At 41.6% G+C, this 26,946-nt stretch overlaps 1 protein-coding gene across 5 annotated transcripts in view; it reads right to left on the bottom strand.

Annotated features, from left to right (window-relative positions):
* The window catches only part of PTPRG (protein tyrosine phosphatase receptor type G), a 730,377-nt gene that overhangs the window by 14,205 nt on the left and 689,226 nt on the right, over window positions 1–26,946 (bottom strand). For all 5 annotated transcript variants that reach the window (XM_029242114.1, XM_029242111.1, XM_029242113.1 and 2 more), the window contains 12 exons: window positions 25,617–25,713; window positions 19,047–19,129; window positions 18,721–18,855; window positions 17,568–17,702; window positions 15,199–15,371; window positions 13,520–13,655; window positions 12,782–12,928; window positions 10,427–10,520; window positions 9,421–9,497; window positions 8,805–8,933; window positions 5,103–5,249; window positions 4,232–4,374 (listed from right to left, as the gene is read on the bottom strand). In XM_029242114.1, the coding sequence (XP_029097947.1) occupies window positions 4,232–4,374; window positions 5,103–5,249; window positions 8,805–8,933; window positions 9,421–9,497; window positions 10,427–10,520; window positions 12,782–12,928; window positions 13,520–13,655; window positions 15,199–15,371; window positions 17,568–17,702; window positions 18,721–18,855; window positions 19,047–19,129; window positions 25,617–25,713 (1,496 nt within the window). The remainder of the gene's footprint in view (window positions 1–4,231; window positions 4,375–5,102; window positions 5,250–8,804; window positions 8,934–9,420; window positions 9,498–10,426; window positions 10,521–12,781; window positions 12,929–13,519; window positions 13,656–15,198; window positions 15,372–17,567; window positions 17,703–18,720; window positions 18,856–19,046; window positions 19,130–25,616; window positions 25,714–26,946) is intronic.

Here is a 26,946-nt window from a genome sequence, read left to right as displayed (position 1 = left end):
ATTGTATACCCCTGCCACCTCTGTCATAGATTAGTTGGCCATAGGTGCGTGGGTTTATCTCTGGGCTTTCTATCCTGTTCCATTGATCGATATTTCTGTTTCAGTGCCAGTACCGTATTGTCTTGATTACTGTTGCATTGTAGTATAGTCTGAAGTCAGGGACCCTGCTTCCTCCAGCTCCGTTTTTCTTTCTTAAGATTGCTTTGGCTATTTGGGGTCTCCTGTGTCTCCATACAAGTTTTAAGATTACTTGTTCTAGTTTTGTGAAAAATGCCATTGGCAATTTGATAGGGATTGCACTTATCTGTACATTGCCTTGGGTCGTATAGTCATTTTGACAATACTGATTCTTCCAGTCCAAGAACGTGGTATAGCTCTCCATCTCTTTGTGTCATCTTTGATTTCTTTCATCAGTGTCTTACAGTTTTCTGTACAGGTCTTTTACCTCCTTAGGTAGGTTTATTCCTAGGTATTTTATTCTTTTTGATGTGCTGGTAAATGGGATTGTTTCTTTAATTGGAAAATCTTTGTTAATAATTTTTGAGCAAGGGTTCCTACATTTTCCTTTTGCTTTGGACCCCAGATACATTATGTAGCTGGGACTGGCTCTGACACTTAGTAACTGGATATGTGTGTACACAGGGCCTAATACCTACACACGCAGCCCCCATTTCCTCATGCATGAAGCGGGGATCCTAAAGTTACCCCCCTAGTGGGGTGATTTAGAGGATTAAATGAAGGACTCAATTAGTTGTGATTTGAAGGTGTCTTTGCAGCAGTTGGTACAGAACGCAGTCCATATATTTCAGCCTTTCCTCTGGACTGTCTCAGGACAAAATTAAAATGAACATTTATTGAAGACCCCCAAAGAGCTTTTGCTTATTTGGGCTTTATCTGTCAATAATTACTGTATCAGATGTTAGAACTGAGAAAGTGTTAAAACACAAAACCGTGCAAGCACGCATTCCATTAGCTGTCAGAGTGGGGATGTCCTCCTGGGTCACGCAGCTCTGGAAAACTCCACTGTACACTCAAGACAGAATACAAGTGAACAAGGCAACCTGTATCTTTGTATTATGAAAACAGTTGTGTCCTCTTGGATCTCTTGGAAGGGCCTTGGAGACCTCCTTCCCAACCAGGGACCCTGAGATCCCACTCTGAAAACTGTTAAATGAAATTAGCCCATGATGGCCTCCAACGGGGTGATAGATATAGGTCCACAGTGAATTCACATTAAGTATTTGCACAGGAAACTAGGCTTCATTCTGCAAGTGAAGGTCTAATCTACTAGTGTCTCACAAAACTGTGTAAGAACCACGCTGTGTTTTGAACTCAGCTGTAGGCTCAGTGTTTAAAACTTGACAGTAGTGATACAGATCAGCCTCTGGATAGAATTGTCCTGAGCAGACAAATACAGGATGCCGTGAATAAAGCAGTTTGCCTTTAAGCTGTGCCTGTGCTCAAACACAATCAGTTTACTTTCTGTTGAGGAAGTTTACGTTTAGATCATTGTACCCAGAAACTTCATCGACCTGGCACACAGCTGTGAAGACCAGATCGACATCACAGTTTGTGCACTAAAAGTTCAACTCAACTCTTTGACTTTCAGTGGGAGCACTCAGGCCTTCTTTCCGAGCCTGCCCACTGCTATCTTTGACAGAACTTAAACTTTGTGTCGATAAATTGGTTTTATAGTTCACAGATGAATGTAAGCAGGAAAAATACCAATAACCAAAACAAAAAGCAAGGCTGTCTGAGGCAAGTTCATATACAGGCACATATCCTGAATAATGGGTGAGTCATCCTAACTTGAAAGCACGGTACCAATTCATACCAATCTTTATCCACCACCCACTGTGTGTCACTCTATGGAGAATGGGATGAATACGTTAGCACTGCTGGTCACAGCAATGTGGGGGTGACAGTCATGTAAGCAAGTAGTTACAATATGATGTGATAAACAGGAACGGCATTGGTAAAGACGTGATGTTTATGGATGATCCCCTCTGGTTTGAGTTAGAAAGAGTTCGAAGAGAGTGACTTTTGAAGTGTGTGTTGAATAAAAGGGCACTTAGACAGAATAGTATTTGCAGGGCTAAGGTGGGCTGCAGGAAGTAAATCAGTGGAGGACTGGGATGATAGCTGAAGAAGTAAAGCTTCAACCAGCTTGTAAAAGAATTTGGGAAGTGTTCTGAGAAGGCATCAACAAGACTTGGTGGCCAATGATAATTGGAGGTGAGGGGGCACAGAAAAGGACTCTGCTACGTTTCTGGTTTGTACAGCTAAGTGGATGGGAGCAGGCTGGGAAGGCAAGTTTGCGTTTATACATGCTAGATTTGAGGTGTGTGTTTGTAGGCCATCAGGAAGGAATATTTAGAGGTTCAAAAAGTAGGTAAGAAAGATGGAAACTGAAAGGTAACTGGCATTCAGTGTTGTACTAGAGCTAACGACTATTAAAAAACTTCAGATGTGCTTGAGTAATGTAGAAAAATAATTTTAATGGAATCACTTCTTTCTTAAAGATGGTGGATAAATGAACAAATGCATATCTTTAGGTGGCTTTTAATCCAGCTCCCCTATATGATATGTGAAGAGCCGCTAGTGTAGGATGAATCTGCTCTTTTCTTGCTTAGGCCTAAGAACAAGCTACATTTGATTAATTCCAGAGGTGACACAGTCAGCATGTAGCATAAAATAAAAATCACTCAATGAGACAATATACCCCAAAGCTGAATATAGATAAATGAAACAAACAGTTCTGTTTAAATTGTTTAACTAGTTGTTGTTGGTTTTTGTTTTTTGTTTTTTCTCCTTTCCGTCTTCTCTTACCATGAAATATAACATTAGCTGCATTACTGACTTCAGGACAGATCCCTGGAGTACTATCAGGACAGCAAAAGTCCGCCACGGAGCTGGGCAGCAACATTAGAATTTGGTCTGAATTGATAAAAGCTAGTAAAATCCAGAAGGTATATGAAAAGCTGACCCAGATTAGTGGGGGAAAATAACTCTAGAAGCAGCCCTAACTTTGTGCTATAACTGCATATCCTAAAGTTCCGTAGACTCGTGGTACCTACCCAGTTATTCTGAGGTTGACTGTGTTATTTAAGCACTACTGCTGGTTGTCACATTTCCAGGGATCTTACTTACTCAGGCTACTTAACTAATCCTAATTCTTCTAATTAAGAGGTCAACATTTTGAAATAGTCACTATTTAAAAAAGACCATCAAACTCTTTGGAAGGAGCCAAACATACGGCTTGCTTCAAATAGGAGAGTACCATGGATTTGAGGTGAAGGTGCTGACCTCAGCCGAAAGTCCTTGTTCACTTCCTGTGACAGCATTAGTTCAAAGATAAGACTTAATGAGATTTTACTTCGAAATTTACTACTCTCTATTCTAGCAGAGTAGATGGTAACTTAATGAACATAATGGATGATGCCCTGACACGTTGCTGACCAAGGGAGATAACTAACTACCTTAGAACTAGAGACGAGGACGTCTAATTGGTGCCATTGGCTAAAAAGGTCTGTGAGATTCACAGCAATCTGCAGCTGATTTGCAGGTCGAGTCCATCTATGAAGTTTGACTCCAGGTATTCGTATACCATAAGGTATATCTATGACCCCCTTCCTTCTCATGAAAGGGAAAGTGGGCTGGGTTTGAACTCTGTTCGGACACTTAGAAGCTCAGAGCCAGGAACAAGTTATTTGTTCTCTTTGCAATTCATATGCTTTACCTTTACTTTAAACTCCCAGAGACAGTACTGTAAACTTCAAAACACATTGTAAACTATAAATATTATCATTAATAATAGTACCTTTTTCATTACATTTCATGTCTACACTAGTAAGTGTTTGCTGGAAATCAGTGTAAGGATTTAAAAACAACTAATAAATATAAAGTATTACATATAAACTAGTAGAAATGTAGACATGTTGTAAGTTATTGTTTAATTTGCATTTTTGAAACAGAAAACCTCAGAAAGCATGCAGATGTATTTTGGTAGGCTGAGATACAGTACTTTCACCTTTCTAGAACCTACACTCGGAGAGCCTGAAGCCTTTGATGAATTAAAACCCAAAGAGAACCACCACACCTTGCACATGGACACATGAGAAATAAGCTGGAATTGTCACAAGCTGAGAGAGAGGGAGTACGTTTTTAAAATCTGTCTTTCCTTCCCCCTACTACCACAGTGCAACAAGACGATTAAAAAACAGGTACATACTCATCATGAACAATGGTGGGGCCATCCCTTGTTAAGGCCTCTTCCTTGATGACGTTGATAAGTTCAAAAGTACTGCTTATGGGGGCATCCGGGTTAGGCCATTTGGGACACTGGAAGTGCCGAACTTCTAGGACATAGTCATCCTACAACCAATACAACACGAGTCACGGCCCATCCTTCATTTCATCCTATCTATAATCTAATGACTCGTACTTGCTCCTGAGGAAGTGTATTGAAGAATGCCCGATTAACCAAACTGCTGTAAGGAGAAAAATACTAGGGAGGTCTGCTTGACATGAACAAATGAGGTTATGATAGTGAAATAGAATCCTGTTCAGGGAAAAGTTGTAAGGGACAACAAATTATAAGAGGCTTTATATCCTACTCTATCTTACCTATAAAAATAAAGAAAAACAAAAACCCAGGAAGGGGTGAGGACATCTTTATTTAAATTACTAATATAAGACAGCTCCCCTCTTACCAACCCCACAGGAAGGTAGTTAATTATGCATCAAAATGTTGTTTACTAAAAAAAAAAAAAAAAAGTCTTAATATTATCATCTCTGCGACATATTGCAAGGCTCACATTTCTGACGGCAAAGAAAATACTGAGCTCTAGTATACTGTTTTTATAATTAGGTCAACAGGCCTATTTGTATGCATGCTCAATCAGAGGAACTGCTACATGTCATCTTTCCAGCTGGAAAAAGCAAATCTTTGAAGGAAGCAAAAAAGGAAGTGAACATACTTAAGTCATACTCAAATGCCTGCCTGGGCCCGTCTTAAGGGTGGTAAATTACTCCATTATTACGTGGAAGGGTGATCCAGGGCCCAGCTGTGGCTGTTACTGAGGAACTGAGGTTGAAGTTACCTGGGTAGCTTCAAGGATAAAGTCATGGATGATAATTTGTTCTTCGTTAGAGAGGCACAGTCTGTCTTTGCTGATAAGGGTGACGGTAAAGGCCTCACAGTTCATGGATTCTTCTCGACTTGGCCAGTATACAAACTCATCTTCAGCCTATGGGGACCAAAAAAAAAAGGAGGACAAAAATTCCTCTGCAGTGCTGTCAACCATTTATTTTCGAATTTTCTTACCAAACGATTTCTTTCTTTGCCATTTGCCATACCTCTCAAATCAGTTTTTAAATTGGGTTCATAGAATTATTAGCCCAATTAGATTAGCCCTATCTAATCATGCTGAGTTCAGTGGTGGTTGTATTGTATTGTAAAATACGCTTCATAACTATTTCCTAGCACCTCTCACCTATGTCCTACCTGACAACCAAAAAACCTCCCTCTGTAGGGGATGTGTTATCCCTAGCTGAGAAATGCTCTGTTATATAATTGGCAGAGTAAAAAAGGAGACAGGATCTAGGTCAAGTAATTTTAACTTGTTATTTCACAATGGCTTATGCGACTAAGATGTGCTAATTGTTGTTCTATGGATTATGTTATTAACAGTTCTACAGTTGACCAGCATTTTGCAAAGGACTTCCGTAAACATTATCTTGCTTGGTTTTCATAATATGCTAGTGAGGTATTTTTATCTTCTGGCTTTGTAGATGAAAACACCAAGGCTCAGACAGGCCCATAAATAGGCATATTGGCTCTAAGTACAAGGTGCTTTGTAAAAGGAAAGTTAGTCTGTCAATGTTCGATTTCAAGTCTTTCAGCCTCGAATCAGGTAAGCTTTAAAGGTTCATCTACTTTTAAGATTAAAAATAAAGATTCAGTAACAGAAACTACTATACATAAAATAGATAAGCACTAACAATTTACTGAATAGCACAGGGAACTATCTTCAATGTCTTGCAACAACCTATGATGGAAGATAATCAAACTGGATGACTTCGCTGTACACCTGAAACGAATACAGTATTCAGGCTTGATACTTGAATTCTATCCCTGAAAACTATGGAGGCCTAAGAAAAAGAGAACCGTTGCCTAGGTCGGAGACTCTGTGAGAAATACAATGATTATGACGAGCCCCGCCCCCTCCTTTTTCTAATCAGTTCAAATGGCAAATTACAGTTTGCCTGTAATATATACATTTCTATGGGCATTTTCCTGAAAATGCTTAGACAGTACTAGTGAAGTCAGAAATAATTCTGAGTAATGTTGAAAACAAAGACGGTTTTGTTTAATCTTACCTTGTTGCATTAGAAATGAGCCAACGGTCCAATAAGACTTATCACCCTTTCAAGTTTCAATATAGCTTATTGCCAAGTACATTTTTATTTTTAAAGCTCAGCATAAGGGGAAACAGATTAGCAACGGGGTTTAGTCTATACAAAAGAAGTCTGTAACTGTCTTGGGTTTTAATGCGTTTTGCCCAAGGAAGTGGAATTAGGGCCCTCTGAACAGATATTAAAGCCATAATGACGAACAAGGCTTCTAAATTTAACCAAATACATAGATTAAGTATAGGCCTGGATGTGATCCTGAAAAAAGTAATCTATCTAAGGCTTAATTTCCGTATCTGGAAAGTGGGAATAATAAAACTACATACCTCAAAGAGCTATTATGATGATAAGATGAACTGGAAATTATCTAATTTGCCTAAAGACTGCCAAAGGGATTTTAGTAATGGTGGAGGGACGGCAGAAAAACCTTTTGAACACAGACAGTAAACTAGGGAATATATGACAAAGAAATGCTACTTCTTAATTCAGTAGGAGCTCTGATCGCATGCTTATTTTGCTTACGGATAGGGCAGAGACGCCTAAGCAGCAGCGACTTTTGGGCTATTCACAGAACGATGGTCTTTGTAACGTTACAGTAGTGATAAGTAACAAAGCAAACAAAAAATGCAGAGACAGTACCTTTAGAAAAAACTACACACCACTGACTCTGACTTTCGACCCTAGAGCTATGAGTGCAGACATGCGTGATTGCAGCATAGCCTCCTTGGGCCTCGGAGAGACAGCGAGATGACAGGCCTGGTGGCCCGGTATCGTCGCTGTCCACAGAACACGTATTGACTCACTCAGTCAGTCTCCCCCTCTCCTCCCCATACAAATGAGCTCTTGGGTATAGTGACTGTCCTCTGTTAAGTGAGGATAACAAAACACTGACTCATCCAACAAATGCACGTTTTAACAACCCTAAATGCCTCCAATTTCCATATGCCGAACAGAGTAGACCCCTATTGCCAGCTAATTTGAAAATTTACACTCCAGTTTTTAGCTTAAGATTCTCAACTTTGTTGCCATTCTATCACACAGAAGCAGTCTTGGTATTCCGAAGCTGGAGCAGAAAGCGACAAAGTGAAGTTCCTACTGACTGGGCACACAGTCAAATGCATGTCATCGAGACTAGGGGTTCACTCACATGCTGTTCTTTCTTGATTAAAAAACTCACTACTCTGACACTCACAGAGGCAGATCGTTTTTGTTTTTGTTGTTACTTTGTGCGCTTACAAGTCCTCATAGTAACTTCTGAAGACCCAACTATTTCGAAACTTAAGAATGCAATGAGAGCTCAGCAGAAATAGTTACACTTATTTTCATAAACGTGCTCACCCTTCTCCTCTAGGGTCTAGCGACCTCAATAGGGAAGGACTAAAGGGAGAAGAAAGAGGTAGTAGCTTAGTCAAGGTCTTAAAAAGCACCATCAAGTCCGAACAAGGAAGGCTTTCCTAATCTCCCTCCCTGTAATAGATCGGGCTTGCCTATGGATTGGGGGAAAATAACGATACATTATTAGTACTTTTGATACCGTTTTCTTTGGGCCAGGAAACATCTCTGTGATGTGGCGGCATTGGACATATACAATAGCAAAATGAGACAGGTGACTCAAGTTCCAATCCTGGCTCCCATGGTCCGTATATGCCCTTGGGCAAGTTACTTCCCTCAGTTTTCTCAGCTACGAAAGGAGATGCTGAGAGCACCTGTGTCATCGAGTTGTAGACAGGATTAAAGGAGTTAATACAGGTAAAAATATAATCAATCGATGTTAACTACTGTTAACATTTATTGATACAATCAATAAAGGATATAATCAATAAACGTTAACTACTGTTACTGTTCATTTATTTTTCAACAGTGACATATAGCAACTAAGAGGTCGGCTTAAGATCGTGCATTAGTGAGGTTAGAAAAAGGACCTTCTTCAAAACCTTCTGGGCTTCCCTGGTAGCTCAGTGGTTAAGAATCCGCCTGCCAATTCAGGGGACATGGGTTCGAGCTCTGCTCCGGGAAGATTCCCACATGCCGCGGAGCAACTGAGCCCGCGCTTTGCGACGAGGAGCCACCGCAGTGAGAAGCCCACGCGCAGCAACAATAGACCCAACGCAGCCAAAATAAATAAATAAAAACCTTCTCCCACACTGCCATGTACAGTACAACTGAGGGGTGATTGACTGACATATCACCAGCATTAGGGATCAGTGCTGATCCTGTTGGAACTGATAGGGTCAGGAATGGTAAGACTAGGAAAGGCACCTGTGCAGACATACAAGATGAGAAGTCTGAATTCCCTCCCTAGCATGTACAGACACTGTAGCCCTGTGACAAGGTAATTTATGCTCTGGCCTCCCGGGCTCATTAATATATAGCAGATGTGCTTTACTTACCAAGCTCTGGTTGTCTGGCAGCATGACAATGATCTGTGCGTTATGATCCCAAATCATTCGCCAGAAATCTTTCGTAGTATGTGGCAGAGGATGCTGGGTTATGATAAATTCATTGCTCCTGTAATAGCCCTTCAGTTAGGAGGACGAAAAACCAGTGATTATGAGTGTTTAACTCTGCAGCAGTACAATATATTCATGAAATGAGACCGGCACTGTTTCGCCCTCACGAAAATAATCGAAAGAGGCATTCAGTGCACTTGGCTAATTTTTAGATGTACTTCTCCTAACTTGTATATAGACAGTTTTCTCTCCACGTCCGATGCACTTCTAGTTCCCCCTGCTGTTTTTACTTGACAGCCATTTCAACATTTATTCCAAGGCTAGATGGGTGAAATTCATGAAAAGATTAATTCCTTAACAAGCATTTCTGTTAGCTTAAGCAATCTTTGTGTCCTCACCGATTAGGTATCCTTGGTTAGAGGTTTCCAGATACAGAAATCTCTATAATTTTGATATTACACATCAAGAAATTACTTGAAAGTCACATAGGTGGTATCTGCTGTTTAGCACCTTTCAGTTTAATTGACTTTATTTATAATTAACTGTTGACTCTCACCATGATATAAGAAGCATTAATGTAGTCTGTTCCTTTCATTCCAGGCAACGGTGCAAGGCCCACTCGAGCACGCTCAGCTATGACATGGAAAAAACGAAAACACCACATTTGCCTCGTTACCCCTCACCACCAACAGCACTTTCTGAGAGTTACTTGGTGAGTAATAGAGCTCTTTGGCTCCCCTTTCTTTTTAAGACTTACCTATATTTTTAAACAAGCTAGAGCATTATCAGCTAAGGAAGAATGTAAAATGAAATTCTGCTGCATGTGCCCAGCAGGACCCAGACGTTCTAGGAATAACACTTGGCTGTGGGAGAGGCTTTCCCAGCGGATCACTAACAGGATACTGTGTGTGGAGTCGACACAGGGTTTCAGGTCACTCTTGACCCTGGTTTGATATTCCTACACTTACACCAACGTATTGTAGTTTGCTCTTTTGCCATCCCCTTACTCCCAATCTTTTTCTTTGGGAAGGGCTTAGAAAATACTGGCCTCTTTCAGTAGAGGGAACCTCTTCACTGATCACCCATGCCTGTGTCTACAGTGTACTACACACAGTATCCACTGCTGTGTCCTAAGTTATTTATGCAGCGGTCACCACCTACCAACGGTGCCTTAGTCTCCTCAATAGCCAGAATAATTTAGTCTCAATAGCCAGAATAATTTAGCAATGTAGTTCCAGCTGTGCAGATTAATCCAGGACTCTCTGTTTGAAGAGAGCATTAATGCCACAGTGATAATGACTTGACATTTTTTTTTTAAAGGCAAGACATGGTAGAAATAATCTGACTCTTGAATTTCGAGGTGAACTGAAGCGAGCTTTCATGTCACATAGACGCAGCAACTTGCTGGTGCCGACACCCACCCCTCCCGTTTTGATCAAACTGCTTCAGTTGTCCTCAGCATAACTTTTCCCCTTGGTAGTGGCTGCCTCTTTACCTAACAAACACACAAAATCCAAAGGAAAAACGAACACAGGCAAGTCGAACTGATTTTAAGATCTTACAGGGCACGACTGAAGAGTTTCTGTTCTTCTCTTTGTTACACTCTTTCTGAGCACTGAAGCATTCCACGTATTTTGCATTACACTGTGTGACCAGCTGAAAGAAAAGCAACATTTTAGCCTTCATTCAAAGGATTATAATTGTGCCTGTGTTAACTAACTTATTGTGGTAATGGTTTCTCAGTATGTAGTTAACTATCAAACCATTACGTTGTAGACCCTAAACTTGGAATTCTTTGACCTACATGCAGCGTGGTCTATCTCAGTCAAGCGGGGAAAGACAACAAAACAAAAACAAAGGTATAATTGACAGCATCTGCTTGATGATCTGGCACAGATACTATAAACATTTTTGCATCGCAAAGGACACTTTTTTGTGTTTCAAGAGTGGTAGCTTTTTCAGTTGTCTTGGTTGTTTGCGTGCTTGCTTTATTTACTATTAGGCCTTAGGTTTCCTTTTTTTTTTTTTTTTTTTTGCTGTACGCGGGCCTCATCACTGTTGTGGCCTCTCCTGTTGCGGAGCACAGGCTCCGGACGCGCAGGCTCAGCCGCTCCGCGGCATGTGGGATCCTCCCGGACCGGGGCACGAACCCGCGTCCCCTGCATCGGCAGGCGGACTCTCAACCACTGCGCCACTGGGGAAGCCCTAGGCCTTAGGTTTCTTGACTACAGGCACTACGTACGTAAGCAGCGGCACTATGTAAGCAGCATTTGTTGAATTAACGTGGGTTTCTCTGTTGATGATGTCACTGATTCCTCACAGCCACATGAAATGGAGGTGGCTCTATACTAGCAAACACGGCTTCGTGGTAATAAGAGCTAATCATGGTAAAGAATTTACTAAGTTCTCAGGAAATGTCTGTTAAACTGAACTGACATTGTTCTAAGGCTGTTATAAATAATTAGCCCAGTAGTTTGGTTATTCTTCCTGTGTATATAGCTTGGTTGAATCATTCTGTCGGTGTTTTGCGGGGGGTGGGGAGGGAGGGGTCCATGCTAACAGAGTATATGGGAACGGTCTCCTTCTCTACATGGAGGTGGATGTAGTTGGTTAACGCCTGTAAAGGAACAAATGACCTGGTTTCCTCTGATGAATTTTTAAAACAGTGTATAAACAAATGTTGCAGAAACAGAAAAGGCAGAATTTAATTAAGAATTATTGGTACTTAATTTTTTTAAGAATTCATTTTAAACATTCAAAATGAGACACTATGTCCTCACTATTGATTACCTCAAATGGTTTGCAGAGCAGTAAGGATGTTATAAAAGGAGACCTAGAAATTTAAAATTGTTATAACTGAACTTGGTGAAATTGATCTACTTTTCATTTCATATCACTTGTTATCCTTTGTTTGACAGTCTCATTTCTTGAGCTGAGACTCGAAGATTTCAGTGTCTATGGAAGGTTTTACCATGAAAACTAAAACTGCAGAGATTCATCTCATTCTTTCCATCTTGACACAAAACGAGAAATTACATACAGAACAATGTGCAAAAAAGCCTGGTTTTTTTTAAAGTCTAATGAGAGACTACGAAATAGGAAAGCACTTAGTACTTTGAGATGACTGAGCTTTCTGATCTTACTTACTTTAATAGTTCTTACAGTCTCTCTTTTCACTCAATTCCGTATAAACCTTAACTGTCTTTACACCTCATGCCCCCATGCCCCTATCAAAGAAAAAGAATAACCATTTAGGAAAAGTTAACTAAAGTTTCTTTAGTATTCCGTAGTAACTAGATCTTTTCTAGTTTCTAAATTATCTGCTAGGATAGTCATTCAAAGAGCTTTGCTTTTAAGATAATGCCAACAAATAGCCGTTCTCCATCAGGGTAAGACAGTATTCGTTCAGAAAAAAATACAGAGGATAGGGCTTCCCTGGTGGCGCAGTGGTTGAGAGTCCGGTTCGTGCCCCGGTCCGGGAGGATGCCACATGCCGCGGAGCGGCTGGGCCCGTGAGCCACGGCTGCTGAGCCTGCGCGTCCGGAGCCTGTGCTCCGCAACGGGAGAGGCCACAACAGACAACAGTGAGGCCCGCGTACCGCAAAAAAAAAAAAAAATACAGAGGATATTTTTTGGACTGGAACGACTGACAGAGTACTATGTCATTGGGGCCAGGGGCAAATGTTAAAGTCCTAAACTGCGCAGAAGAAAATACAGCACAGCACTGTCTACTTGGATACCCACAATTCATACGTAAGTCGAAACTTGATCTTCCCATGGATTACGTCTGAGGAGTACAAATAAATAGTAATCCATTTTAGTCTAGACCTTCATGCAAAAAAGACATGACCCTCCAAACTCAAGGCATTTCTTTACCTCCTTGCTGCTTTGCCAAAGAAACGTATTGAAAGCACTACCTTGAACTGTTTCTCGAGTCGTGTCTTTCCTCCCGCTCCTGGTATGAGGATACTGTTAACGTAACTATGCAGCTGACTGGAAGATACTTCAGTCTCCTTTCCAAGAATGGCTTCCAACAAGGCATCGTGGATGAAAATGTACTGCTCCTAAAAGGCACACGACATGGTAGTCACTGAGGAGAGCTGCGACAGGGCAGCCACCTCTGTCCCCTGCGTGAAATCGACCTTAGATGAACTCTTCCCCTAGCAGGGACCTCCCTCATGCATTTACAGCCAGGGGGGTCGGCTCCAGTCCATCCTTCATGCATTTACAGCCAGGGAGGTCGGCTCCAGTCCATCCTTCCTTATCGATCAGAAGTTATTTTCGGGTAGGGCCTGTGCTGCGTTTAGTTCTGTATTCCATACCACGCCCCAAACAAAGCAGTGGGAAGACGTGTGTTCAGTGAAGGGCTTCAGAACCATTGCCTCGTATATATCTCTCAGGCTAAACAACAAGGTTTAAGCGCCCGCAGCATGGAATACACAGCACTAGAGAAAACGGTATCTGCTTCATTTAAGAGCCACACAGAAATGGATGCCTGTGAGCCAAAGAACGGTATCCCGGTTAGGACATCTTCCAACACAAACCTGTAACTTCCTTCCAGGCCCAAGAGAATGCGTATGTCTCACTCTCAGTCATTCAACTTTCAGTTCAGGCGTGTGCTGGAGTCACATGGGAACACCAGCGCCCCTCCTCACCTCAGTCTGGACGAGGTAGTTGCGCTGTGTCCTGATATGCTTCAGGAACCCCAGGACATTGACTGTGCTTTTGTCTTTTATCTGTTGCAGCATGCTGTCGATCACAATGTAGGTGCCCGTCCTGCCCACGCCAGCACTGGAAGAAAGGCAGACACTCAACTAGTACACCTGCTGCTCTACCAGGTCATGAACCATGGATTACAAAAATTATCATCTGAGTCTCCAACGCGCTGAGAAATAACCTACGTCAACGACACTGGGTTCTCTCAACGAGAGGGTTATGCTGACAAACGGATAGCATGCAGAAACTTCAATAGGCTCTTCCTTCCTCGTGAGTCTTGAGGGGGAGGGAAGACTGCCCTTCTACCATACATAAAAATATAAAAGTTACAGATTTGCTTTCTCAGCCTTGCTTGCAGCTCAAGCAAAGGGTTTAACTCTGTTATGCCAGGGGCCGCAAGGTGTCTCTCCCGCCAGTAGCCATCTCCGCACCCCTGCCGAGGCATCGCCTGGTTCTCCTGCTCCCCCAGGGATTCTGGGAGAACGCACTGTCCTTTCAATAAACCCCCTTTGTGCACAGCTCCCGCCCAGGGTGCTCAGTACTGGCAAGTTCCTATTTATAAGGGCTACTTTCCTTTAGTAATCCAGGGGTAGGAGAAGGAGAGCCCCTCTGGAAAAGCTGGCCTCTTTTATTCCCGTTTCCTGATTGTTATTTAAGCAAAACAACACAACCCAGCCCAGGGAGACCCGAGTTCTGCCGTACTGAACCACAGGCTTCTTTTGGCAGAAACCTGCCGCCTCAGGTTCCCCATCTCACACAGTTTTGTTGATGATACCCAAGTGCTTTGATTGACAGACCTTCACCTCTATTTTAGTGATTCTAAATGGGTGAGCAAAAATGTCGAGTCCTTATGGGACTTTAAACAGAGTCCTTATGGGACTTTTCCGACGTCTGCAAAGGACCTGCTCTGTGGAAGCATGTTATGAGAACAGCCCCAAAGAAATGCTGAGGAAAGGCCGGGCAGCTATGTAACATACATCACAGAATAAGCAACATCTATTTGAATACCAAAGTGAAAAAAGCCCAGCAATCCAAATGAAACACAATAAAAGCATTTTTGAAACAATCAGCTAAGGTTGTTTAAGGTAGTTAGTTAAGATGGGAAAACAGGCTTTATCTGTGCTTTAAAAAAGGTATTTTATATAGCACGTATAAACTGAAAGCCTTTCACACATAAACTAAATATTATCATTTGGAGGAACCCTACAGAAAAGCCATGTTCAAAAACTCAAAATCTCTAGTGCGGAAAGTCCTAAACTTGTGTGTAAGGTTTCTATATATTAGGAGCTGCCAACAATTTCCCTATAAACACTGGGGATTTTTTTATCAGTAATAAGAAGGCGTTATAAAAACTGGAGACTCATCCTCTAAGAGCATATTTTGTTTTAACCTCAGAAGCAGCAGATGGTTTCTTAATGTGAGGGACTACAGTGACCTTCCATAACCCTAACAGGTCTCATTGGTCCCAGTTTTCAGCATTAAGACTCCGTTTCTAAATCAAACAAAGCCGCAAGCAGCAGGGCCACAGTGGTCCAAGTTCACACAGCCCACACCCGCTGCTCTGCCCAATTCAAATGCTGAATCCCAGGCAGAAGAAAGGGGACGCCGTTGGCCTCACCTGCAGTGCACCAACACAGGGCCCATTTCTGGAGTCCGGGCTGCTGAGGACCTCCTCACGAAGGTCAGGACCGGGAGGGCGTACTCGGGAACTCCCATGTCGGGCCACTGCGTGTAGTGGTACTGGATCACTACCCGTTCATTCTGACGCCCCTTGGGATTTCCCTTCTGACCCTGAGAGAGGGTGAGAAAAGATGGCTTTAAGCTGAGAGTGGCCATTCTGGTAAAAATCACATAAGGGGGCTTCCCTGGTGGCGCAGTGGTTGAGAGCCCGCCTGCCGATGCAGGGGACGCGGGTTCGTGCCCTGGTCCGGGAGGATCCCACATGCCGCAGAGCGGCTAGGCCTGTGAGCCGTGGCCGCTGAGCCTGTGCGTCCGGAGCCTGTGCTCTGCAACGGGAGAGGCCACAGCAGTGAGAGGCCCGCGTACCAAAAAAAAAAAAAAAAAAAAAAAAAATCACATAAGGACGTCAGCAAACCTGACCTCTGTTCCCATTCGCCTTAACTGCTGTTCCTGGGGTTGGTTATTTCCTCTCTGTGGCCCTCTCATGCCCAAAACGGAGACATGACCTGGGTGCATAGAAGGATCAGACATTCTTGGAAGAGAAAATGGGTTAAGACTGTAACAAGAATGAATGTTTAGTATCGGTTTTCTGGATCTGGACCGATCCAAGCACTTTGTAATTTGCCTACAAGGCCTCCATTTCCCGGCAGCATTTGAGATGCCCCAACTCATCTGACTGTGGGCCGGGACTCACATTCTTTCTCCACTGTCCGGATTGGACCTTTAGGAGCCAGAGCGCTCGTGCCGTACACTCTCCAGGAGGTGTGGGGAGGATCCTAAGTGACAAGTGGTTCGAAATCTCTAGAGTCAAAGGCAACAATCAATTTATCTGTCACTTCCTTAAAGGAACACTACTCTGAAGAATTCATTTAAGTGGCTGCACTTTTTACACTTGAACCACTTTGGATGAAAAATCTCCCCAAATAGATCACTTGCTGTGATTTTTTTTTTTTTTAAATTACCAATACCTCTAAAATAAAAAAAATTTTTTTGATGATTCAGGGTCATTAATCCATTGACACTGAACCTTGTAGGGTGTCTGGCCCTGTGCTACAAGGCCTTTGGATGTCTTTGATTTCTTAATTCTTCTGTTACCCCTCATTTTCCTATTTCTTCCGCATTTGCAGTTACGATGGTCAGTGTGCAAAACACCTAACGTTCCTATTGGACTTCCTCCTCTGGCTTAAGCTGTTTCTAAAATAAGAGTAAGTCGGTCGTGTTTAAATAACCTGAGGTGCTTCCGTGAGTAATGGACACTGTACTTCATGAGTTACTGGTTAGCTTGAGCCAGTTAACAGCTCTATTTCAGAGAACACAGATAAAAACAGTGCAGCTGATTTTTATATACTTCCGCTATTCTTGGAAACAAACTATACACAGAAAGGACTGTTAACCTTGGATCACAAATGGGCTTCAGAGCCACTGACAGTGCGTATAAAAATCTCGGTAAATGTGAATTCTTCTGGGGCAAGAGGGAGACAGTTTTATCACATTCTCAAAGATGTCCAAGACTAAAAAAATAAATTAGGAACCACTGCTACAAACAACTTCCATACCTAAACCTCTGTAGACTACTACTTCACATTTTCCTAATGAGCACCTGTCTTGAGTTCATAGTACTGCTACAGTGATCTATGAGTCTCGATGGGACAGTGGATTTTCAACAAGAGAAACTGAGATAACTTGAAAGCACCATTTCCACAAGGTGTAATTCTCACGATGGTAACAGTTCTACTACAGAGAAGCGTTTCATTGTTAAGTCACATTAGGAAACACGACCAAGTTATATCGGTTTCTTAACTCTAGCACTCTCGGTACTTGTGTTCCTTGTAAATTTCTAAGGGGGAGTACATACTCCGTGGCATTCATTTTCCATACTTACTGAAGCACGGAATTTGATTTCTGCAAGCACCTTGCAGGGCTAGTATCCCTTGGGACACACTTTGGGAAACAATGCTTTAAAGCTGTCAGAAACTTGGAATTAAAAAGCTACATCACCAAACAAACAGATGCTGCCATATTTGCTGGTTACCAAAACCTCAGAGGACCTTTTTTTTTTTCCCCCAGATGAAGCCTCTTTCATGAAGAGATTAAAGAACTCAATCAGGCCAGTTAAATTCTATTATGTGCTTTGCCAGTATCTTTCACACCACACACTGATGTCAATCAAAAGAGTTGTGAAAAAAATGTTTCAAAAATACTTTTTTAAAAACCAAGTTGGTTATGAGAGTTGGCCTTAGTCGCACAGTAATTTTCATACTAGTTTAAAAAGAGATGCCCTGGCAGCCCACCCAACTCCTTCAATACCTTTTTCACTTTTGTGTTTCGGACTGAAAAACGACGAACAGTATAGCAGGCGTGTACTTTTGTGCTCTTCAGTGTGACAATAATGTTTCCATACTCCTCACTGTTCTCTGTGGGCCAATACTGATCACATTTTCGCTGCAGAAAAGAAAAAAGCTGTAAATTATAACTGCAGTTGATGTCACAATTCCAATGTTGATAATGTGGTTTCAAATGATGGTGTGGAGACACAGGCCATATCACCACGTGGTTGACCAAAAAAGGAATGCATGGGCTGAAGGCCTTGCAGGCAGATGTGACCTCTGAAGAGGTTAATCTTGGGACACGTTTGGGCAAGATCACTTGAGAAATGGGCCTAGTGTTCGCGATCATCCTTCAACACATGATGTACTTTAAAAGAAGGTCTAAGAAAAATCCTGTATATCTGACCTCTACGAAATGTGGGTAGGATATGTTATCAAGGGAGTTTAAGTATCATTTTGGGAGGCTGGCCTGCATTCACAGTTAACACAAAGTCTCTTGTAACTGTGAGAGCCTTCGTGTTAAAAACTGGGTCACCAAAGGCAAAAGAGGGATTCCACCGTCAAAGCGAAGCAGTGGTGACTCTGAGTAACCAACCAGAGCCTGGATCCTTTTTCCAGCTTAAATTCACGTCTAATGTAAGCTCATAACCCAATCAAGTTAACATATGAATCATCATCTTAAAAAAAGGTTCTCTTAGTGATGGTCAAGGTGTTTAAGCAGTCTTTACTCCCCCCCAGTGTGAACTATTAGTAGTTCCTTGACTAAACTGTTTCTTCCAACGTCCCTGCTTTTGTTCTTTCTCTCCCAGATACTCTTTTCAAGCCTGTGTAACTCTTCCTCCTCCTCTTTCACTGTTCCAATCTCACCTCACATATTAACTCTTTAAAAAAATCTCTGTACTAGAGGATGCATTCCTGTGTTTTGCAGCACCCCCCCTCCCCCAATTAATACCCTATTCACCTCAATCATCATGTTTAATCCACTCTGGTAAGTGCCTAAGCTCACTTTCCTGGCAGGGAGGCCACTTCTCACTTCTCTAGCTCTTTCGGCCTTGCCAACTTTCTACCCTACAGCGGTACTCCACAAATATCTTTTTGAATGAAGGTACACGATTAAGCCAACAAGCTCTTACTCTTCCTTTTTCCACAAGGTTCGTAATCATGACAATGATTCCGGTGTTTTGTTCCCAAATCATCCTCCAGAAATCTTCAAACGTAGACTTTAACGGTCCCTGGGTGGCGATGTAGGCTTTCGCTTTGTTGTAACCCTTCAAAGACGACACAGCACAAAGTAAGATGAAAGCAGTATCACAGACCAGCTAATAATTCAAGTGCCTTCCGTATTGAGTAGGCTGGGCTGCTCACGTGAGCTCTGTGCGGCATGAAAACACATTCAACGCTCTCTGCAGCACTCTTCACTTATCAGAAACAGGTTTATAAGAAAACATTTCTGACTTACATCGACATAGTTTGCATTAATGTAGTCGCTGTGCTTAGAGTCTTTTCCTGGTAAAGGTCTCAACTTCACCCTACTGTGATCATCTACAGAGGATAAGAAAAAAAAGCAAAACCAAAATGTGTTAATTCGAAAACTAGCAGCATCCTAAAGCACAAAACAAGGCAAAGAGGCAACATGGCATCTCCCAGAGTGGCCCGAGAAACCTTCTGGCAGAAGAACAACTAAAAATTCAAAGCTACAGCATTCAAACCCGTCTCCAAACCACAGGGACACTCCTACCTCATGCTCTGACCTGTGAGTGCTAATATGCAAGAAATGCAAATTGTGGTCTTTATTAGTTCATGTAAAACAATTCAAGTCGCAACCCTCCCAGATTTCCTCATCCTATATATACATATATATTTTTTCTTTTTGCAGTACGCGGGCCTCTCACTGTTGTGGCCTCTCCCGTTGCAGAGCACGGGCTCCGGACGCGCAGGCTCAGCAGCCGTGGCTCACGGGCCCAGCCGCTCCGCGGCACGTGGGATCTTCCCGGACCGGGTCATGAACTCCCATCCCCTGCATCGGCAGGCAGACTCTCAACCACTGCGCCACCAGGGAAGCCCCCCTCATCCTATATTTTAAAACCAGTTTCCAAGGCCTTTGATTACTCATGCCCCACCCCCTCCCCACTGATACAAATATAAAAAGGTGATTTTATTAGATCAAGTCCAGAACATCTATTTTCCGGAGGTGCCATTGCTAAATTCAGCTGGACTCGCCATCGCCCCAGCAGACCCTGAATAATGGAGGGAGCCAGAGCTTGCTTCTAAGAGTAATCGCTTCACCGGAATCTGAAGTCCATGATCAGACTTAAGATCCACTTAACCTTCCCCTACGAACAAAAGGTGAGTGGTGATATGTGCCTCTGGTTGCCCAACAGAATGAGCTTGTATTTATAGGATAACAAACAAAAGAAAGCTGAGGTCATACTTTTATTTTTCCCTAGCTAGAAAGAGAATGGGCAAAAGCCCGATTTCCATTTCTATTTATAATCATGATCGTAAAAGGCTAGCTCGAAAAGAAGTCCAATGAGTGGATTAGCCTAGACATTACTGACCCCAGACTATATCAAGCACTTTTGGAAAGCCCTCCACATTCTTGGAACTGTGAATTGCTTTTGTTGTGCTGACAAACTCTCAGACTGCAGTGAATCTGAACAGGGGCTGCCTGATACAAATGGGCCCCAACTGAAAATACTCTCCTAGGGCATCTGGATCCTATGCCTTAGGAGCATTATATTGTTACTTCTCAGACTGACAAAGAGAACACGTGTTCCTCAAGTTGCACAATTCGTATTTCATCAAAAAGGTAACAGACTAGCTAAAAAGATCAATACTGGAGGTGGCATCCACGTGTGCCTTGAAAGCTGTGAGGGCTCCACGAGAGAACGCTCTTCCTATATTGTGTTCCAGGCACATTCATGGACTAATTTTACTTGTTCCATAACATTTCCATGCTACTCTTTGCTATATAAAGGCGTTAATATAGGGGTAGACCAAGGTGCCGGGTGATGTGCCCAGAGTCTGACCAAGTGACCAAGAGAGCACCAAAACCCAGCTCTCCGAACTTAGGAAAATAAAACCACATCTAATCTGAATTTGTGAAAGTAAAACCTCAAATGAACTTGTGAAAGTACAAACATGTCTAAGAAGACCTGGTGGTTTTGTGACAAAACACGATAACCCTTGGGCACATCACAAAGAAGTTGCCTTGATTTCCTCCCTCTTCTCTGCCACATACTTTTAGCTAAGGCAGTGAGCTCACTAGAAGTAGAGGTTGCTACGGTGGACAGTGATGTGTGTGGACATATGCAAGGCATATACACGTGTATATCTCTGCCTGACTTACATGCTTAGAAATGAGGTCTATAAATGGACAAGTCCTCACAGTCTCAGGGAGGTGAGCCTTGACTGGCTTGGCCGACAAATACTGCCAGAGTCAATCTATCCAAAGACTGCCAAGAAAAGAAAAGTTTTACTCTCCTTTCTTGTTCTCTTCTTTTCCTTCTCCTCATTCTCTCAGGTAACTGAAACAAATACTCTCATTCAAAAATGACTTTTGGTTCTTTTAAAACGTTTTCTAGAAGACGTAAAACTACAATCACAGATGACATGATCCTGTATATAGAGACCCTAAGGTCATATATGACAACTCCACAGCTAACATCGTACTCAATGGTGAAAAGCTGAAAGCTTTTCCTCTGAGACTGGGAACAAGATAAGGATGTCCACTCTTGCCATTTTTATTTATCATGGTATTAGAAGTCCTAGCCAGTACAGTTAGGCAAGAAAGAGAAATAAAAAGCATCCAAATTAGACAGGAAGAAGTAAAACTGGCACTATTTGCAGATGACCTGACATTATATATAGAAAATCCTAAAGACTCCATCAAAAAACTGTTAGAATAAATGAATTCAGTAAAGTTGCAGGATACTAAATCAATACACAAAAATCGATTGAATTTCTATACGGTAATAATGAACTGTCAGAAAGAGAAACTGAGAAAACAATCCCATTTACAATTGCATCAAAAAGAACAAAACACCTAGGAATAAACTTAACCAAGGAGGTGAAAGACCTGTGTATTGAAAACTCTAAGACATTAATAAAAGAAACTGAAGAAGACACAAATAAATGGAAGGATAGTCCATGCTCATGGATTGGAAGAGTTCATATTGTTAACAGGTCCATACTACTACCCAAAGCAATCTACAGATTCAATGCCATACCTATCAAAATTCCAATGGCATTTTTTCACATAAATAGAACAAACAATCCTAAAATGTGTGTGGAACCATAAAAGACCTCAAATAGCCAAAGCCATCTTGAGAAAGAAGGACAAAGCTGGAGGCATCACACCCCCTGACTTCAAACTGTATTACAGAGCTATAATAATTAAAACAGTACGGTACTGGCAATAAAAACAGACACACAGATCAATGGAACAGAGTAGAGAGCCCATAAATAAACCCACACATATATGGTCCACTGGTTTATGACAAAAGGGCCAGGAATATACAATGGGGAAAGGACACCCTCTTCAATAAACAGTGTTGGGAAAAGTGGACAGCCACATGCAAAAGAATGAAACTGGACCACTACAGTCCACCATACATAAAAATTAACTCGACATGGATTAAAGCCTTGAATTTAAGACCTGAAATCATAAAACTCCTAGGAAAAAACAACAGAGAAAAAAAGCTCCTTGACATAAGTCTTGGCAGTGATTTTTTTCAATCTGACACCAAAACCAAAAGCAAAAATAAACAACTGGAGGGCTTCCCTGGTGGCGCAGTGGTTGAGAGTCCGCCTGCCGATGCAGGGGACACGGGTTCGTGCCCCGGTCCGGGAAGATCCCACATGCCGCGGAGTGGCTGGGCCCGTGAGCCATGGCCACTGAGCCTGCGCGTTCAGAGCCTGTGCTCCGCAACGGGAGAGGCCACAACAGTGAGAGGGCTGCGTACCGCAAAAAAAAAAAACAAAACAAACAAGTGGAACTACATCAAACTAAACAGTTTCTGCACAGCAAAGGAAACCATCAACAAAATGAAAAGGCAGCTTACCGAGGGGGAGAAAATATTTGCAAATCATGTATCTGATGAGGGGTTGACATCCAAAATATATAAATAACTCACACAAATCAACAGCTATAAAAACGAGCAATCAGTTAAAATATGGGCAGAGGACCTAAATATCCATGTTTCCAAAGAAAACATATAGGTGGCCAATGGGTACATGAAAAGTTGCTCAACATCACTAATCTTCAGGGAGATGCATATCAAAACCACGATGAGATATCACCTCACACCTGTTAGAGTGGCTATTAACAAAAATATAGAAAATAACAAGGGTCACACAACTGTTAGAACTAATGAGTTCAGTCAAGGTGGTTAGATACAAGATCAACATAACATACAAAAATCAATTATATTTCCATACACTAGCAATGAACAATCTGAAAATATCAAGTAAACAATTCTATCCAAAACAATAAAATACTTAGAAATAAATTTAACAAAAGCACAACACTTGTAAAATGCAGACTGCTGAAAGGAATAAAAGATGATCTATATAAATGGAAAGACATCCCATCTTCATAAATTGGCAGACCTAATTTTGTTAAGATGGCAATGCTCCCCATATTCATCTACAGATTCAAAATAATCCGTATTAAAATCCCAGCGACATTTTTTGCAGTAATAGACAGGTTGATCCTGAAATTTATATGAAAGCACAAGGGATCCAGAATAGATCCTTGAACCTTGAAAAAGAAGAGCAAAGTTGGAGGACTCACAGTTTCCAATTTCAAAACTTATTACAAAGTCAGTAATCAAGACAAGTGTGGCAATGACATAAGGACAGACATACAGATTAATGAAAAAGAAAGGAAAGTCTGGAAATAAACCCTCACACTTACGGTCAGTTGATTTTGGGTGGAGTGCTAAGACAACTCAATGGGGGAAAGAAGAGTCTTTTCAGCAAACGGTGCTGGGACAACTGGATATCAACATGCAGAAGAATGAACCTGGACCCCTACCTCACACCATATACACAAATTAACTCAAATGGATCAAAGACGTAAATGTAAGAGCTAAGACCAGAAAACTGTGACAGGTGTAAATATTCATGATCTTGGATTAGGCACTGGTTCGTTGGATGTGAGAACAAGACCACAGGCAACCAAAGAAAAATACACTGAATTTCACCAAAATTCAAAAAACCTGTACTTCAAATGACATCATCAAGAAAGTGAAAAGACAATGCACAGGACAGAAGAAAATACTTGCAAACTATATATCTGATAAGGGATTTGTATCTAGAATCTATAAAGAACTCAACAATAGAAAGACAAGTAATCCAATTAAAAACTGGGCGAAGGATCTGAACAGACATTTCTCCAAAGAAGATATACAGGTGGCCAATAAATACATGAATAGATGTTCATCATCTATCAATCATTCGGGAAATGCAACTCAAAACTACCGTGAGATATGACTTCACACTCATTAGGCTGGCTATTATCAAAAAAACATAGTAACAAGTGTTGGCAAGGATGTGGAAACGTTGGAACCTGCATATATTGCTGCTGGGAATGTAAAATGGTGTAGCCACTTCGGTCAACAGTTGGGAAGTTCTTCAAAATGTTACACATAAAGTTACCATATGACCTAGCTATTCAATTCCTAAGTATATACCCAAGATAGTTGAAAATATATGTCCGTACAAAACCTTGTACACAAATGTTCATAGCAGCCTTCTTCATAATAGTCAAAAAGTAGAAACAGTTCAAATGTCCAACAAATGAGAAATTAATATGTGGTATATCCATAGCACAGAGTATTATTATTCGGCCATAAAAAGGAATGAAGTAGTGATAAAGGAATGAAGTAGTGATATAAGCCACACCATGGGTATACCTTAAAAACATCATGCCAAGTAGAAGTGACACAAAAGGCCATATATTGTATGATTCCATTTATATGAAATACCCAAAATAGGCAAACACACAGAGAAAGCAAGTAGGTACGTGGTTTCCAGGGACTTTGGGAGAGGGAGGAATTGGGAGTGACTGCTCATGGGTAAGGAAGTTTCTTGTTGGGGTCCTGAAAATGTTCTAAAATTAGATGGTGGTGATGGTTGTACAACTCTGTGTCGATAATAAAAACCACTGGAATTCACGTAAAATTTAACTTCAAATTAACGTGAAAATGGGTGAATTTTATATGGTATGTGAATTACATCTCACTAAAGTATTGTTTAAAAAAACTATCTATAGTAGCGTGCAGATTTAAGTGGTCTGATTTAAATGCGCTATTACATAAAATTGCAAGTACTGTGTTCTTTACCATAGTGTATGTTAAGCATAAACATCTGTGCCCCTGCCCTTAATACAGAAGTGTGTATCTTCAGCCAGTGACCCAAGCCATGGTGTCTACGAAAAGTGGCCTTCTAGCCACAGAAGTAGCCTGTCCTCTTAGGGTATTCCTTGAGGCTCTGTAAGAAGAACACTTATTTGTTTGCGTCCTGAACTTCCAGGGTATTCCTGACCCTGGAAATGTTTTGGACAGGACTAAGCACGTGGGCCACAAGGACTGGTATAAACTAATTACCTAATCTTAGAGAGACTGCTTGGAAATTCAACTTCCTTGATTCAGTTCCCAGTATTTCCATTTGTGTTAAAAGCCTTGGCTCTCACTGGTTAAGAACAATGTCAAGAGAGCGACATGACATTACAGTTTGGTTCCCAGCATCGGCTATGAAATCACTTCATGTAAAAACAGTAAAGCTCAGAACATTTCCTTCGATCACCTGATTATTAAGCAGAGATCTGACAGCTTCGTGAAAGACTCAGCGGGCAGAGTGTCCCCACTTCTTCTTCCACGCTGTTGAAGATGGGCTAATGAGAGGTTAACTTGCAAGTGTAATTTTCTCTTGGCATCCTGATTCTGATTGCTTGCCTTTCAGCTTCTACCCAGCAGGAAGATTTCATTTCCCCGCAGTTGGAGATAGTTTAAAGTTTATTACTCACATGCTAAAATGTTGATGTATCTGTTTTTGTGCTTGTTATCTGGATGATTAGAATGTTCTGCAGTGATGTTCATATCAGCTGTACAGCGCTGGACCTCCTAGAGAAGAAAACGAACATCGAGATTTCCAAGATTTTTAGACACGCTTTAGACGTTTGACAACAAGGCCGTAGAACGAAAGGAACTATTTACATCCAAAAGCACAGAGTATTTACACACTTCCCAGCCACGGGCCACCGTTACCTCCCCAAACTCAACTTCAGAAATGATTACGGACATATTAATAACAAACGTATGAAGGATGTGAACAAAATCAAAAGATTTCATTCTTTACTAATTCATCAATCAGCTACTTTATTCCAGATTTTGACCTAGGCATGGGGATTACAAAATAGTTATCTCCCTTTGAATATGTCACAGTCAGATGACTGAGAACAACATGTAAAAGGATGATGACAGTCAAATGTGATTAGTAGAAAGGAGGCCTGAAGAAACTGACGGGAACACAGAGGAAGGCTTTAGACAGGAGGAGATGATTCACCCGGGCCTTAAAGGATGAACAGGAATATTTCCGGCAGAAGAATAATCTCCAACATGATTTGCAATATGCTTATATTATAGTCCTTACAGCCTCGTTGTATAACTAACAGACTACAGACTGACTGCACTCAGCCCTGAAATGACACTAATAGAACTTAAACAGTTGTCATATCTGGCTCGAATATATATGGCCCTGATGCCTTATTTGTTAACTCTGAATTTATTTACATTATCCTTCTTTAGAAAAACAGCAGTGGGAGAAGCAACTCTCCTCTCCCGTCACCTTCGCCATGGATAGAAACATCATCCATTAGCCTAATACAAGATTGCTAAAAAGCCACATTTTTCTACACTGTGTGCTTCAAACCCAAGACTGCACTGGCGCGAACTAATAAGGGAAGTCATTAGCAGCGCACAGCTGCGGCAAAGAGCAGGGGCAAAGTGACACAAGATGATCAGGAGAAATGCTTTACACGTAACAGATGTAACAGAGTTTACGAGCGTGCAGACTTTTCTTCACAAAGGAGTTGCATAGCAATTACGGATGATCTCCACAGCATTTACATCACGCATAATGAAACAAGGAACTGGCTGTCTTTCATATTTGCAAAGTACTTAGGAGGAACTCACTGTGATCAAAGAACTTAACTAAGGTATAAAAACAATGGGTCACTAACTATTCAAAGAAACCATATTCATGGACACCCGATTCCTGGAGGATATATATTCAGTTTTTCATAATTGTAGGCATTCCCTGGCAAAGAGAGGGAGGGAGGGAGGAGGGAGGGAGGG

The sequence above is a fragment of the Monodon monoceros genome, unplaced genomic scaffold (assembly GCF_005190385.1).
Source record: "Monodon monoceros isolate NGI ecotype Baffin Bay Population unplaced genomic scaffold, NGI_Narwhal_1 Super_Scaffold_3, whole genome shotgun sequence".
In the NCBI taxonomy this organism is placed as follows: Eukaryota; Metazoa; Chordata; class Mammalia; order Artiodactyla; family Monodontidae; genus Monodon; species Monodon monoceros.
The sequence above is the reverse complement of the archived record's forward strand: the minus strand, read 5'-3'. Positions and strand labels throughout refer to the sequence as shown.